Source organism: Leptosomus discolor, chromosome 8 (assembly GCF_034619465.1).
Source record: "Leptosomus discolor isolate bLepDis1 chromosome 8, bLepDis1.hap2, whole genome shotgun sequence".
Taxonomy (NCBI): Eukaryota; Metazoa; Chordata; class Aves; order Leptosomiformes; family Leptosomidae; genus Leptosomus; species Leptosomus discolor.
In genome coordinates this window covers 40361138-40376537 of record NC_141398.1, presented here as the reverse complement: position 1 = coordinate 40376537, position 15400 = coordinate 40361138, and the positions used below count along the sequence as shown (strand labels likewise).

The following is a 15400-nucleotide window of genomic DNA, read 5'->3' as shown; positions in this document are numbered from 1 at the left end:
TGGTACAGCCCTGTGCCATGGTGGGCTGCCAGGACTGCAGCACAGAGGGCTGCAGTGCCCAGAAGCAGGGTCAGAGCTCTCCAAGCTCTTCTGCCAGCCCCAGACAGTTCATGTACCACCTTCTCATGAGGTCTCTGCACCTCTGCCAGACCGGCACACTGCTGTTCCTCTACCACCATTCCTCTGCAAAGGCAGAAGGGAACCAAATGCCTCTTAGTTTGGCCAAGCTAGAAGAGCCATAACCAAGACAACCATTCACCTTCTCCCCACCTTCACCCTATCTTTTAGCCAGAGTGCCCAATCTTGGGGTTTGAAGATTGATGAGGTGCAGAATCCTGAGTGCACAGACACTTGCTGCCTCACCAGACCTCCCCGGGGGCTTTGCAAGGTCTCCTTGAGGGGCAAACACCTCAGTTTACCATAAAGTCGAGACATTTTTGTGCAAATGCATCAAGAGAGAAACAGTCAACAACTAGAGCATCCCCAGTCATCCACCCCAGGAGACTCCAACTGCTTTCCAGCCCAGCCCATCCTTCCCTACAGATTTGTCAGCATCTGTCAGTTGTCGTTTGTACCCCAAGAAGCCTTCTCTTCTTCTCAAGCCACTCTGAAGCAACAAACAGATCATACCTGGTTACTGTGAAGACACTATTGTTGCTGAAGTTGGAGTCACCGGATGCATCCAGAGAGCCTGGGGGGAGATAAAAAGGAGACACAGTCTGTGGGATGACAGGGAAGGTGGAGAGCAGGACTGGGAGGCTGGAGAGCTGCACGACCTTCTGCAAAGACATCACCAGCCATTGTTTGAGGGTCTGGTAACCTCGAGGATCCCTTCTGCCTGCAGTGAGCGTTTTACACTCCTTGTCAAGCACTTCTCCATTGCCAGAAGTACTGGATGAAGCTGGTACAGAACTGCACTTACCCAGCAAAATGCAAGCTGCACAGCTTCAGACCTCTGCCCCAAAATGGCTCTCCTCCTCTGTAATGGGGACCCAGACACAGCCTGCTGATGGTTTCAACCATTCTCAAAGGAGCTCAGAATTGCAGAGCTGCCTTCCATCATCCAAATTTCAATGCCTAGAGACACCACGCAAGCACAGGAAAGGCTGAATCTAACCCAGAACATCTCTACCTGGCCAGCTCTCCTGTGGCGTGACTCCATGTGGAAGCCACGCAACCCAAACAGCTTTCCAACCTCTGCTCCGTGCTAAAACTGGGTCTTACAAGCACGGCAACAAAGCCTGGCAGGATGAACTTGATTCTTCATGCCCCCTTGTGCCAACAGCCTCTACTCACACATGCAGCGGCACCACCACATCAGCACAACCAGGGAGCAGAGCTGAGAGCTTGTGATGCAAAAGCATCACAGGTTTATCTGATCCTGCCTGCTTTGAGGTGCAATCTGATCCCAAAGGGCTAGAGACTAAAGCAATTAATCCTTCTGTTGATGTTTTAAAGCTCTTCTGCAATAGATTTGAATAAAAGGAGGTATTCTCAGGACAAATAAAGGAATAAAAAATAAAACTTTTCATTACTGTGCCACATTTTTCCCCTCCATCCCTTCCAAAAACACCATTGCATTGGCTGGGAATCAAACCCAGGCCTCCCGCATGGCAGGTGAGAATGCTACCACTGAACCACCAATGCTGCCCTATATACTACCCTGCATGCTCCCTACATGCCCCACTGCCTGCTCCTGCCAGCCCTGCCACCCACTTGCTGCCCCACACAGCTCCCTGCCTCTTCACCTTCCACTCAGCTGCTCTTCTCCAAGAAAAAACTTCAGCCTTTTAATTCCCACCTTACTGCTCCCTCTCGCGGCAGGATTTTCCAAAAGCTACTTGCAGGTGTGTGAGAGAAGAGCGCTGGGCTGAACGTGCGGCCCCAGAAGAATATTGCAGATTAGCCTGCGTGATTGAAATGTTGCACATATTTCACATGCCTGGACAACAAAGATGTGCCATCAAAGGGATGCTGGAAGGGTAAAGCCACTGCTGTTTTCAGGCCTCAGTCCACCGGGACTCTCTCCGTTTAGTTTCTACTCACTTGAACACTCTTCCAGGTCTCCCATCTCGCTTGCAAACTTTCGCCTTTGTCCTGGAAATTTTAGGACTGGGACAATACCCACATGATGGTCTCAACAGCACCATGGATTTGGAAAGGACCCAAAATTTTTCTCCTTTCTGTTCTCTACCCTTTCCCAACACAGATATCCTCCACGCACATGTTGATGCTCTCCCAGGACTAACACAGCTCTCTGAACTCTCCTTTGGGTGATGGCAGCTCCTCCCAAACCAGCCGCTGCAGGACAAGTGGGCCATTCTCTTACTGTGTTATGTATCAAGACACTGAATGTTTAACTAGAAATGATCTTTTCCAGTTCAACTTCACGACTAAGTTGAAGTGAAGTGTGGTGAGGGGATGGAGATGGTCACCGGGGAACACAGCACTGCAGCGCCGCTGGGGCTCCAGGCTGGATCAGCAACCCTGCCATGCAGATAGCACCAAACGCGTCTGTCTCAGCAGAAGATCGTCTGTGAAACAGGACTCCAAAGAGAGCACGGAGGTCACATGTGCCCCGAGCTGCCCGAGCACACCAAACCAACTCAAGAACTTCTCTTGAGAACCTTCCCTTGACTCTTCTTACACCTCTAATGGCTCAGACCAACAGGGACTCACCGCTGGATGCTGCCTCTGGCTTGGAGAGGGACTCCTCCGAGGTGGGCTCTGCCAGCAGGGTCATTGACTGCTTGGCCTCATCCATTTCATCATCCTCTGGGATGACCAGCTTCATCAGGCTCTGGTTGCACACGTTTGCCACCTCCTTGATGTCTGAGTGGAGGCAGTGTAAGGAACACGCAGTTCCACACATGGCTAGATGCCACATCTAGCTAGCCATGGAGAAGCCACTGCAGCCCCACCAGGCCTGCCCCAGCCCAGCTACTGTGACCCCCCTCACATCCAAAGGGCCAGTGTGGGTTTTAGCATTTGGTGGGAGGACCTCTCCTGGCCCTCTCCAGCCATGCAGCTGGTCCTGCGCCCCAGGGGCAGGAAACAGGCAGTTCCCTGAGGGTTGCTGTAGCAGGAACAGGAGCAGCTCCGAGTTAGAAGGATACTCTTCTTGCGATCATCATAGGAGAGACACGGCAGGACAGCAGTCAGGATCCCTGAGGAGTAAGGCAGCATCACCCGGCCAGCCAGCTGGATGAATTCCCGCATCCAGCACATGGCTGTCAGCTGGATCAGGTCATCTGGAAGACATGGGACAAGCAAAGGTGAGGGAAAGGACAGCACTGGCAGCTCAACAAACTCCAGAAGCCAAGGGCCACCTGCAAGCAGAGAGTTGCCTCTGCTCCATCCTCTGCTAGTCCAGAGAGACCTTGGTCTGGGACAGTTTAGTCCCACAGGAGACAGGGAAGACCTGAATCTGCAGTGAGGCTGAGATTAAACACAATCATCAGGTTTCAGAGTCAACCCAGTTCAATCCATAATCCAGGTTTCCTCATTTACAAGTATTCTGTCAAGCTTCCCAACACATAAGGATATTTCCTCCGTCACACCTGTAGCAGTTGTGTGTCCGGGTCAAGTATCACCCTCAGAGCTGGCGTTTTATTAACCTCCCCAAGTTCTAAAAAAGGGAGCGCTACTGAGGTAGTCAGACAATGCCAAGCCAGATTTGAGGCTTAAACAGTGTAAATTCATTTGGCATCAGTTTAATGAAGAGCAAGCAGTCTCGGTCTATTTCTGGTTGTCTACCTCACAAGAAACCCGCTCCCATTCAGCAACGCTTAAAGAGCAGTTTCAGCTCAATGAGCACAGCTCAGGGACAAGATCCTTCTCAGCAAACACATCCAACTGTAACCTTCTGCCACAGCAGACCCACAGGAGCTGCAGTGCAGCACTTATACAAAGCGTCAGGCACATCATGTTTAACTGTCCTGCCTATGCATCTATTGCCACCAGAGGCTAAGACAAGCCTCTAAGGAGATCCTTCTAGATGTGCTGGATATTCACTGGTGCCATCCACAGCCAGATATTTTACTTTCAGGCACCTCCATTTCGGGAGGATGCTGGACCTGGATTTGAGGCTGGGGGATCAGCAGTACAAGAGCAGTAGTGCCAACTGCAGGAGAGCTGCCCGTTCCCTCCTTTCAGCGGGATCTGCATGCACAACAATAAAGAAAAGGCAAGTGAGTGGGCTGGTGAACAGTCCACTGGAAAGCTCCTGGCCTGAACCTATGGTCGACACCGCAAACCCGGAGGCGGACACTATGGCTTGGTCCCGTGCACTCACCTGCCGCCTGGCAGTGGATCACCAGGATATTGGCCATTTCTGCAAACTTGACGCTGGAGGGGTTCTTCTTGATCTCCTTGAGGAATTCCCCGAGAGCCACTTCGCACCTGCAGGGAGGCAGAGCAGCTACTTAGCGCTCGGTCACCTTGGTCGGAGAAGTTACGGAGACCAGCCTCCTACACACATCCACAGATAGGCTGCTGGTGGCACGGCAGGTGTGCCTCCGTACAGGGGCAGGGCCAGGAAAGATGAGGCTGACATGCTCGCCCTGCCCCATGGCAGACTGCACACAGCTGCAGGGATGTAGGCAGTGACTGCCCAGAGCCCTGCACACTTTCCCAAAACTGCCCCCCTAACAGCCACGTAGGCTCTGTTGAGATGAAGGTCTGCCTGGGATGGGAAGCAGAGGGGCAGATGATACCCAAAGCTTTCAGTGTTTGGTCTTCAACATGGGGACACCGGGAAACAAAGAAGCAGGGAGGATCCAGGAGGGCTTGGCAGCAAGACAGACCTAGGCCAGTCTCACCACTTACTTGTGCCCTACAAAACAGGTCCAGTTACTCTCTCCCAGTGCAAGAAGCCAAGATCCTCTGACCTCCCTGAGAACACCCAGCCATTCCTGTGCTTCAAAATGCCTCTGTCTTGAGACCAGCAATGGATCTGAGGAGCAAGCTCACAATGCTTGCTTCTCTCCACCCAGGAGATGCTGGCTGGGTGCTCTGCCTTGCTGAGAGGGGTTCACATACTGCAAGCTTGTTCACAGAGCTCACACCCCACCCTAGAAGCTGGGTGCAAGGGCTGGGAAGGCAACAGCTCAACCGAGCCAAAACATGTTTGTCCCGCTACACAGACCACGGTGTCCTCCACAGCCATCCCAGCCACAAGAAGCCAGGGAAGGGAGGCCCTTGCCAAGGACACTTTGATCCACTGACCAAGCCAGATAGATTGCTCTGTCTCCCACACACGGTTTCGCTGCAGTTATACAGAAGAGCTCTAAACAAACGAAGAGGGCGATGGACAGACAGTGAGCAAGACACAGCCCTCGCGCCCAGCCAGCCTCCACACTCACATTTTCCGTATCTCCTTGCTGTTGTCTCCCAAGATCTGGAAAAGCCCGTCCAGGATTTCTGGCAGGTAATCCAAGAGGTTGATATCAGGCACAGACTCTAAGACCAGGATCTAGCTCAGGGGAGGAATAAGAAAAGAGAGGTGAGTTTCAGAGAAGCTAACTAACATCACCAGCACAAATCTCGTGATACAGAGGAATTTGGAGCTGAGCTGCGTGGGATGGGCAGGGGGAAGGACAAGAGGACAGCACGGAGCTGTCCATCTTGAAAAGAAGCTGGGCTAGTACAGGAAGCAAGCAATCAGCCTGCAGCATTGCTGCGTTTCCAATCACAGCTCTGTAAAACACAGCAGGGATCAGGAACGACTGCCAAGACACATGCAGCCAGACCCAGGACGGCAAACAGTATAGCTGAAAGAGCGCAGAGGCACGCATCTCCCCCCAGACCCTGGCCAGGCACTGAGAGCTCCTGCCTTGCACAGAAAAGAGAAAGCAAGCAGAGACATCTTGCCTCCTGGAGAGCAACATCCCTCAATCACTGCTGGTGATGGAAAGCAGGCTGGCACTGTCCCTTGGGAGACTGTAACCTCTGTACTGCAGCATACCTATTTACACAAGCAACGCTTTGACCGTATTTTCTAACTCGGTGTGCAACGTCCCGAACCAGCTGGCAGAAGCGCAGCATGATGTCCCTGCAACTGCAACGGCGAGGTGACAGGGAGCTGGCATTTTAAAGAAACCCGTGAAAAACTCTACTGGGTTAAAAAACCTGTCCAAGTAAATTCAGATGCCTGAGTTCATGCATCACTGTGGATATCTGCTGTTTGCCCAGACACGGGATGCTGACTGGTCACATTGTTTTGGAGTTCGGACTGGCAGGCACAGGAGGCGCCGTGTATACCTACCCAGGATATGATGAACTGGCGGGCATACTGGTTGTTGGAGTAAATCCTCTCACGCAGCAGTGGGATGAAGCCTACCAAGTCAAACTGGTTGCTCTCTGTCACGATGTCCTGCAGGGCCCAAGTAAAGGGTGTTAGGAGGGATGGCCACCACCCCATGCCCACACAGCCACCCCCATCCAGCCTTTTTAAGGCACATGACAGGAAAAAGATGACAAGCAGTTGATACATGGGTCTGTGGGTCAGGAGACCTGGGGAGAAGGAATCATGGGATTTATTCAGGCAATGAGCCAGTAATCCCCCTTGGGCAAGGACTAACACTGAGCAGGACCCAGAGAGGGAGGCTCCTGCCTGCTCTGTGCCAACAGGAGGAGAGTGGAAGCCTCTCCGATTCATGCCTCAGCGGTGTGTTGCACACATGAGCAAGCACCTTTGATGTAACCACGTGTATCAGGGTGGGAGAGTCCCCTGGCTTTCCTTTAAAGCTCTTCCTACACGCTTGGTGGATTTTGCTTCATGGCTAAGTCTCTCGCACCAGCGCGGTGGAGCAGATCTCCCAGCAGGAAAGTTTGCAGCAGGCGATGCGGAGACTGTGCTAACTGCTGTGATAATGAGGAGGAGCAAGAGCAGGATCTGGCAGGGAGCCACTCACCTCTGAAGAGCAGAAAAGGAACTGGGAGGTCTGTGAGAGTAAAAGCCCATTGGCAGGCAGAACAGGAACGGGAACAAAACCCCCCACCTCAAAGCAGCAGCAGAGCAGCTCCGCTCACGTTGCCACTTGCTTAGGCAAGGGAGGAAAAGAAGTGGAACAGCCCTTCTGCTGCCTGGGACAGAGCTGCAACCCTACTTGGACTAAAACCTCACTTCCTCAGACACCCAGTTCCCAAGTGCTGAACACACATGCGGCATTGCAATCACCCACCAGCCCCTCATCCCAGTTGCCTGAGATTGCCACCAGACCCTTGATCTAGGTCAGTGAGAGAAAGAAGTGTTTTGTCAGTAGCCACAGGACTGAGTTGGGATGGTTTTAGCAGCTGCAGCCTCAGGGACTGACACATCCCCGGCCAGCACCAAGGATTCTCAGCCGGAGGGGAAAAATACCTTGAGAAGCCGATCGAGGAGCTCGGAGCCGCTTTTGACGTTCGGGTCAGGATCAGCAGCCAGCTGTGAACGACAGAAACAAGAGCTACTGCAGCAGTGGGTCCCAGGTCTGCTCCCCACTCTGCAGAGGAACTCCCACCAGGCTCACAGAACTGTTGCTCTCCTTTGGCATCACAGCGACAGACACAGAAAGTCCCTTTATCTCCAGCTCCTCATCAGGCTCCCACAAATTCTCCTGAGAGACTTCCTAAGGGGGATATTGAGCATGCCTCATCTACCCCAGCCATGCAGATTTTCATGGGCCAGCAGCCATGCTCTCAAGTGGCAGAGAAATAGAAGTTTCCAGTGAAAAGCTGCAAAGACAGCAGGCGTAGGCATGGTTTTGACCATACAGACCCCACAAGGCTGTAGAGCTGCAGAGCCACCTCACCTGCAGCAGTCCCATCAGCCTTATTTCCTAATAACGCTCAACAAGGAGCAGGAAAATACATCCAGCACCCACAACATCAGTGGCCAGCGTGCCGCTACAGAAACTGCTCATTCGGTTCTTCAGATCTGCCTGGGTCAAAGTGAACCAGTTTACTTGGAAAGAAGACCTTGGATAACGTGGATTGTTTGACCCAGAGAAGACAAGGACTAGAGAACAAGCCTTACTTCTCCAGTGTAGGAAAGAAAAACACACAGGGGTTAAGAGGAAGCTTCTTACCTTGCTGAGGCCATCGAAGAGTACATTGAAGTGTGGAAGGACGGAGCCCCTGGCCACCTTGACAATGTTATAGAGGGCCTCGCAAGCATAGTACCGCAGCCGACTATCAGCGTCATTGAAACACGTCAGCACCGGCTCAATCAGCTCCTTCAGGTAGAGCCCAGAGTCCTGGTGGACAAGAGGAGACTGGTTAGCTAAGGACCATGCCACAGGGAGAGGGAAGAGATGGCACTGCCCTGGAACATACTGCAAAAATTCAGGCCCATGATGGCTTAGTGCACTTATGCTCAACAGGACTTACTTATTAAAAAATTTTGAATTTAATTATTGAATTATATTATTCAAGTACAGTGAAAGTCACCTGAGCAAGCTGAGAAATTGTTTCAGGGGAGTCTACAGCAGCAACTAAAGTGTTTCTGCAGCTATACTTGGCTGGTTTCGACTCTCAGAGATGTGCAAGACTTTTGGGCAGTTATTCACCACCCGCTCCAAGCACCTTTCAAAGCTGGACGGCCTGCCTCCTGCTGCACATTGTTCATCTCTGCTGGAGACTGGCCCACAGAGAAATCCATCCCTGCCGACAGGAGACGAGGCAGGTCCCCCGCAAAGCCAGTGATCACCAGCCCTCGCAGCAGCCAACCGTCAGCCAGGATTTATCCCGCTCTGCCAGCTGGTTTTAGTGTAAACCCACCAAGGTTTCCAGGAGCGGGGAGAACATCCCAGACAGCAATGGACCAAGTCCATCTGCACCTTCAGTGAAGCAAAGAAGGCCCCAGTCTGTTGGGCTACTTTTTGGAACATCAGGAGCTGAGGAGTGTGGAGGAGCTGGTGACACAGTCACAAATAGACAGACAACTGGCAGTCCCCAAAGCACCCTCCTGCCCTGTTGTCTCCAGAAACACCAACTCAACTGTGGTCTCAGCCACCAGAAGAAGAGCAGCTTCAGCCTGGGCAGCTGCTTATGGACAAGGAGCTACAACAGCTGGCGGAGTTAAGCTGGACACATCTGTTGGATGAAGTGACTGTGGGACTCTGATCCCTAGGCAAGATTCATTTTACATGCCAATTTTTGTCCTTCTGCACCATGGAAGAGCCATGCCAGGCTAATCCTAACTGCCCACAAGTGAATATAGTCACTAACAAGGCTGCTCCCCAGCCCAAAAGACTTTTGCTAAAGGATTCACCAGCACAGCAGGAGCTTCAGATAAACCCAGAGGGGGAGGTAGGAGATTGGCTTGTTTTGAAGTTAAAAAAAACCTACTTTGGGGAGACAGGCTGGCAGTTCCTGAGCACCTAGCAAAGGAGATGGTAAGAAAATCAACAATGCACTGGCAGATTAATGAGTTTAACTCCAAGTTTTATCAGAGCCCCTCAAGGTCACCAAAACCAACTCCTCCATCCCCCAGAGCCAGGTGCACCAGCAGCTCTGGCAGCACGTAGTGCCTGTCCCCGCACCATGCAGGAGGAGAAGGTGGGTTATGTGCCTGGACTGAGGGCAGAGCAGAGCGTTGCTTGTCCCAGGGAGGTGGGTTTCGCAAAGAGATTCTGCATTTTAACAAGAGGCAAAGACAGGAGTGCTGCTCAGAATCCCCCAGCCACCAGCATAAAGGTAGTTAATGTAAAGGCCATCAGGCTCCAAAGTATCCGCTCAGACCAACTGTGACTCTTGTTAGAAGGGGAATAAGTGAATTAAAAGCTATCTTGCAGCTCTTCCAACAGGTACAGCCTGCTCTTCCCGAGCCCTCTGCTTTCTTTGACTTACGCCTTACTACAGACCAAAACGACTCCTTCCCTTGCAGGTGCTTTCAAAAAGCAGCCACATGGTTTGGCTCAAAAGCCTGATGGAGCCATGAGCCTGCAGAGCCTGTGCTCCCCTCTACAGGGATCCAGGTGCTCTGGCATAGCCCTGGAGACAACCACTAAGCTTGTTCTTGTTAATGAGAAGACAGTTATACAGGAAAACCTTAACTGGGACTGAAATCAGACAACTTCCCACATAAGGGGCATCGATATAACACCTCCAGAACTAGACCAAGCGATCCACTCATCCAGCAAGTAAAAATTCTGTCAAGCCCAACAAGGCTACTTGCTCAGGCTAACGCAGCTGGACAACTTACACTACTTGCTTACTTTGACTATGGCTCTGCCACCATTTGGCCTGCTTCCCAAAAGCCCTGCCCGCACAGCCGGAGCCGGCTGGGCCGGGGGTGGGAGATGGAAGTGCTGCAACTCTTTGCAACTCCGTTAACGCAAATTAGTACCCAACCTGCTGAGCCTAGTCCAGCTGCTGGAGACAGAAGGTGGACAGATGCACTTAAACCATGCCTAAGGAGCTGCCAAGATGCAACCCAGGCCAGAAAATGCTCCTGTGCCCAAAAGGTGTGGCTGGCTGTGTTGGGGAAACACAAACACAACCCAGCGATGTGCTGCACTGTAGGGAGGAAGCTGGGGAGCTGCAGGGCCACCAGCCCGAGTCTCCCCATCACACTGACCCAGGAGGAGCCGCTGTTCTCCCACCACAACCTGCACAAGTGAAAAAAAAAAACACCTGCACCTACCTTGCCCAGGGCGATGGAGCAAGCAGCCAGGCCAATGAGTCCCCCTTTCCGGCTGTGGGGGTGCTGGGAGAGCGCAAACTCCTGTGACAGGATCTGGATCACGTGTTTGATTTGAGACGTGTTGTTCTGAGCCACAAACTCTCGCACCAGCCTGGGGAGAGGAGAGGGAAGCATCCAGGGGGCTTTAGGTTCTGCCCAACAGAAACACTCTGGGGCTCGGCTCCCCTCGGCCATCAGAAATAGGGATTTTTGACCATGAGAAACACCAGAGAAAGCGGAACTGAAACAGGGAATGCTGAAGGAGCCCACGAGTAGAAGCAGAGCTCTCCCCTCCTCCCTGCTCACGTCCAATAGTGGCTCGCTGCTCTCCTGCTGCTCCCAGCCTTCAGCCTCCTACATCGTTCATGAACTCCCAGCCCAGGGTGGACTCTCAACGGCCACCTCACCGTGGCTGTGTGCTTGCAGAGAAGAAGCCACCAGATCTTCCAACGCCCTCTCCAACAGGGTGGGTTACGAGGGTTATTTACCCCTGACACGGCACAAGACGGCAGCAGAGAACTGCTCAGCACACACTGGGTGGATTGGCAGGGAATTGTTGCCCACCAGACCCACGCCCAGCACCAGGATTTTGGACCTTTCCAGCCCACCCATGCATCGCTTCAGCTGTACTCTGTACATTTAAATATACTCTTAAGCAGCACAAGCCTTAACAAGCAGCAAACAAGGTTTCCATCTGCAACACCTCCTCCTCCTCCCCAGAAACCCACAGCTCGTTACCCAGAGATATTTAACACATCAGCTGCACTTAAATGAAGAGACCTGTAACCTCACAACTGCTGCAAGGTCCCAGGTCACCCAAGTGGCCCTTCAGCCCCAGCTCCCCTACAGTAGAGCCACTGGCCAGCCAGAGGCTCAGGCAGCTGTGCAGGCAGGAGTGCAGGCAGTCACACAGGCAGCTGGAGCATTGGTGGTTCAGTGGTAGAATTCTCGCCTGCCACGCGGGAGGCCCGGGTTCGATTCCCGGCCAATGCAGCATCATTTGCTTTTTTTCCCCCCTTTTTTCTTTTGACTTCTGCCCATAAGGTGGACCCAGGCATCCCAAAACCTTATCCTAAATAAGGACCTTTACCTTAATTTTGAATGAAGGTGCAAAGGCTTCCACTGCCTAACTCCATACACAGGGATTCTTGACACTATACCGAACCTCACACCGCCCTCTCCCAGACAAGGACTACTGGCCAGGGACTCACTTTATAACGCAGGAATTTCATTATAGAAGATGTTTACGAACTTTTTTCTTCCAAAAGGATTAATACCAGCTCTGTTCTCACCCTGCTTGGAGCAAAGCAGCTGCCCCCTTTCTTCCTGGGGGCATCACGCAGCCCCCCCCCCCCACTCTCCCCACTCCAAAGCAAAGTTCTCCAACAGTTACAGCCCAACCCCCTCTCACAAACTGCTGCTTTAGGGCAAACGGCTCCATCTCCAGTCCCAGCCCAGCAGCAGGCTCCAGAAGGACCCTGAGCAGCACAGACCGTCAGGATGATCCTTTTACTGCCTAGATTTAACCAACGGAGCTTTGTTTGAATGTGAAAAACTTTACAGACTTCCCTTGAGTTTAAAGAGCTCAAGATTTAACTCATGAGGCAAAAGGCATGAAAAATGATATTGCAGCACGACAGAGCCTGCAAGTAGCAGCAGCTGTTCCCATGTTACGGGTCAGAGGGTGAGGAGGTACCTGAGCCAAGAGGCAGCGAGTCCCTCCTCACTCAACACCATTGACATCGAAGAGACGCTGCTGGTGCCATTCTGTGATGGGTTTTACCTGATCTAAACCCTCGTATCTGCAGCAAGGGTTGGCGCTCACCTTCCTCCTCCTCATATCCTTCCCAAATTGCATTTCCAGCTCGATTGGCTGAACTGTCTGACCCCAAATCAGACTTTGGGTGGTATAAGCCAACCACAAAACCCTAACCCTGGAGCAGAATAAGTCTGAGCAGAGCTGCTCGGGTTAGACAAAGAGCATCACCCCTCACAGCAGCAGCGAAGGGGCAGTTACTCAAGTACCCCTGAGGCTGGAGCTATGAGGATGGTGCAGCATATCTGCTGCAATCCACCCCAAGAAACTCTTCCTGTAACGAAAAAAGGAGATGAGGGAAAGCTTAACGCACAGAACAGAAGGGGCTGGCTGGGTTGGATTTGCACCTGAGCAAACACTCACCTCACCCCAAGAGCCATCCTTATCTGCTCCCCGCCTACACCCTCCCATGCAGGACCCTCTACATTCGAGGCACATGGTTCCCACCCCATGTCCCTCCTGTGTCTCCAGCCGAACCCTCAGCAGAGCAGCTTCATCCCCGTGTCTCCAGCTCCCCTCGGAGGCTCACGATAGCCGCGTCTCCCACCCGAAACTCACCCTCTGGCTTGGATCATCACTCCCAGCCCTGCGCTGGGCTGTCCCCTGAGGGGATGCTTCGGATGTCCTCCGTGAGCTGAGCTCTCAGGCAGCATCCGGGGAGGACGCAGTGCCAGGCAAAGCACAAAGCACCCAGATCACTGCAGTGAGAGCGAGAAGATGTACAGGGAAGGCGTATGGGCAACACTAGAGGGGGCACGGCCATGCCAGCAGATGCCTGCAGGCCTTCGCCTCCGATGCTCTGAAGGGAAGGCCTGAGCTCTGCCCAAACAGCAGCGACGCAGGAAGAACTAAAGAAAACACCTAAGGCCAACAGGCGCTTTCCATCTCTGCAGCCTGGACAAGCTCAGGCAAGACCTCAGGGGAGAGCGGGGGTGGCACCATGAGGTGACAAGCCCAGGATGACATCAGGCAGGCCCTAGATGATGGGCACGGCTGCCCCACTACCAGCCTGCCGCCCCCACTGCGGCTCCTGTCTGCTGCCCAGTGAGACCCTCGTGTCCCTCAACCACCCTCAGGGCTGGGCACGGAGCTGGTCGCCTCCACGAGTGTCGCAACTGACGGGGCTCCGCGGTTCCAACAAGTTTCTGAAGTCATGGTGTGCACGCGTTTATCTCGTGCAGTGCCATGCAATGGCACTAGGGACCCCCTCGAAGCAGGCTGTCTGCGAGAGGCTCGCCGGCACGGCTCACGCCCTGGGACCCCCACCCTGACCCAGCGGGTCCCTGCTTGCTGACGGGCTCGGAGGGAACCTTCAGGGACTGGTGGAAAGGGGATGGGAGATGCAGGTCAGCTCCGGGGGTGAGCCCCTCCTGCCCAGGCACTTTCCAGGCCGCTGGCCCCTGACAGGGTCACTGGGCCACCTGAGCCCCCTCCCCGGCTCCCGGGCCCGGAGCCCCCTGAGCGACGTCCCTCCCCCGGACCCTCTGGGTGCCCCCTTCCACCGGACACATAAATCCCCCCGGGGTGACCCCATCGCCCAGACCCCTCCGGGCCTCCACGGGGTGACTCCCTCCCCCGAAGGCCCCAGGCTCGCACCGGGGAGCCGGGCCGGTCCCCTCATGCGGCCGGAGCGACGGTGCATGGCGGGACACCCACCCGTCCCCCAGCATCCCGAGTCGGCTCCCACTACCCCGGGGCCGCAGGTGGCCCCAGGACCACCTCCCACAGGCCTCCCTCGGGGCGCCGGGGCGACCTCAGGAGCGCTGGGGTAGCCCGGAGCGGCACCGCCCCCGTTCCTCTCCCGGTTCCCGGCGAACCGCCCCCCCCCCCCCCCTTCCCGCTTCTCACTTCTCGATCTCGAGGGCCGCCACCTTCCTCTTCTCGTAGAGCTTGTCGTTCAGCGCCCGCACCACGCTGGGCGCCAGCGGCGCCAGGTCCCGCTCCGCGTTCATTGCCTCACCGCCCCCCAGGAGCCGCCGCCGCCGCCACCGGCGGCCACGTGACCCCGCCCCGCTGGCCCACCCACGTGACCCAGCTCCCCCCCCCCCCCCCCCCCGCCCCCCGCACAGCGCCCCCCCGCGGCGCGGAGGACACCTGCTGCCGCCTCAGGGGTTTATTCCAAACCGACCGCTGCTCCCCGTCAGTTAATTAGCGAAGGCAGCCTGAGGGTCACTTGTGAGGGGGGAGGCCGTGGAGGTAATACACCCAGCAGATGCCGGCTCCACCGGGGCAGGAGACCACCAGCTTGGTAGTGACAGGGGCCGGGCCGCCCGTAAAGGAGACTGTGATGAAGGTGGTCTTCTTGGAGCGCAAGCTCTCGGCTGCCGTGACAGTGAAGGCCGGGTGCTCCACCATGTACTGGAAGGCCATGGGCTGTGGGAAGATGTTTTTGAAGGGGATGGAGGTGGTGCTGCCGGCCTTGATAGGGAAGGGGCCCTGGGGCTTGGGCGGGAGGGCGAGGCCAAAGAGGGGGATACTGTAATCCTCCCCAAGTGGCGAGGAGAGCTTCAGCGTGGCCCTGCTTTCGCCCAGCTGGCAGGGCTCGTAGGTCACCTCCACGCTCACTTCCGAGCCCCCCGGGCTGGCGGGGGCCATGGTGACGGTTTTCTCTGTCTGGAAGTCCTTGCAGTTGGTCTGCACAGGGGAGAGAAGAGACCATGGAGGGGGACAGGTCACAAAACCACAGCGAGCACCTTAGGAAGAAACTGATAGTCCCCTGCCATCATGTTGGCTAGGGTCCCTTTCCTGTGCCTGTCACTGCACCTGCCTCCGCCCCCACACCCCTCATGAATGACCATAAGGACTGTCCAAACTTGCCCATCAGGGACAACCCTGCACCCAAACCTCAAAAGACCTTACTGCCAGAGCTGGGGTTTAGGGTGGAAGTCCAGCCACCATGGAACCTCCAAGAGCAGCTC

General features: G+C 54.6%; 2 protein-coding genes and 2 non-coding genes across 4 annotated transcripts in view; 1 reads left to right on the top strand and 3 right to left on the bottom strand.

Moving 5' to 3' along the window:
* VAC14 (VAC14 component of PIKFYVE complex) overlaps positions 1 to 14434 on the bottom strand; it is a 64291-nt gene extending 49857 nt beyond the window's left edge. The window contains exons 1-10 of the mRNA XM_086469559.1: positions 14331 to 14434; positions 10628 to 10778; positions 8070 to 8237; positions 7364 to 7426; positions 6266 to 6373; positions 5364 to 5473; positions 4295 to 4401; positions 3117 to 3251; positions 2680 to 2832; positions 631 to 691 (exon numbers count right to left, since the gene is read on the bottom strand). Coding sequence (XP_086325685.1) covers positions 631 to 691; positions 2680 to 2832; positions 3117 to 3251; positions 4295 to 4401; positions 5364 to 5473; positions 6266 to 6373; positions 7364 to 7426; positions 8070 to 8237; positions 10628 to 10778; positions 14331 to 14434 — 1160 coding nt within the window. The remainder of the gene's footprint in view (positions 1 to 630; positions 692 to 2679; positions 2833 to 3116; positions 3252 to 4294; positions 4402 to 5363; positions 5474 to 6265; positions 6374 to 7363; positions 7427 to 8069; positions 8238 to 10627; positions 10779 to 14330) is intronic.
* On the bottom strand, positions 1577 to 1647 carry TRNAG-GCC (transfer RNA glycine (anticodon GCC)). The gene has a single exon. It is a non-coding gene; the product is annotated as a tRNA-Gly (tRNA).
* Positions 11589 to 11659, top strand: TRNAG-GCC (transfer RNA glycine (anticodon GCC)). Its single transcript has one exon. It is a non-coding gene; the product is annotated as a tRNA-Gly (tRNA).
* Positions 14435 to 14651: 217 nt separating the features above from the next.
* LOC147414991 (axonemal central pair apparatus protein HYDIN-like) overlaps positions 14652 to 15400 on the bottom strand; it is a 52296-nt gene continuing 51547 nt past the window's right edge. The window contains exon 64 of the mRNA XM_086468820.1: positions 14652 to 15116. Within this exon, the coding sequence (XP_086324946.1) occupies positions 14652 to 15116 (465 nt within the window). The remainder of the gene's footprint in view (positions 15117 to 15400) is intronic.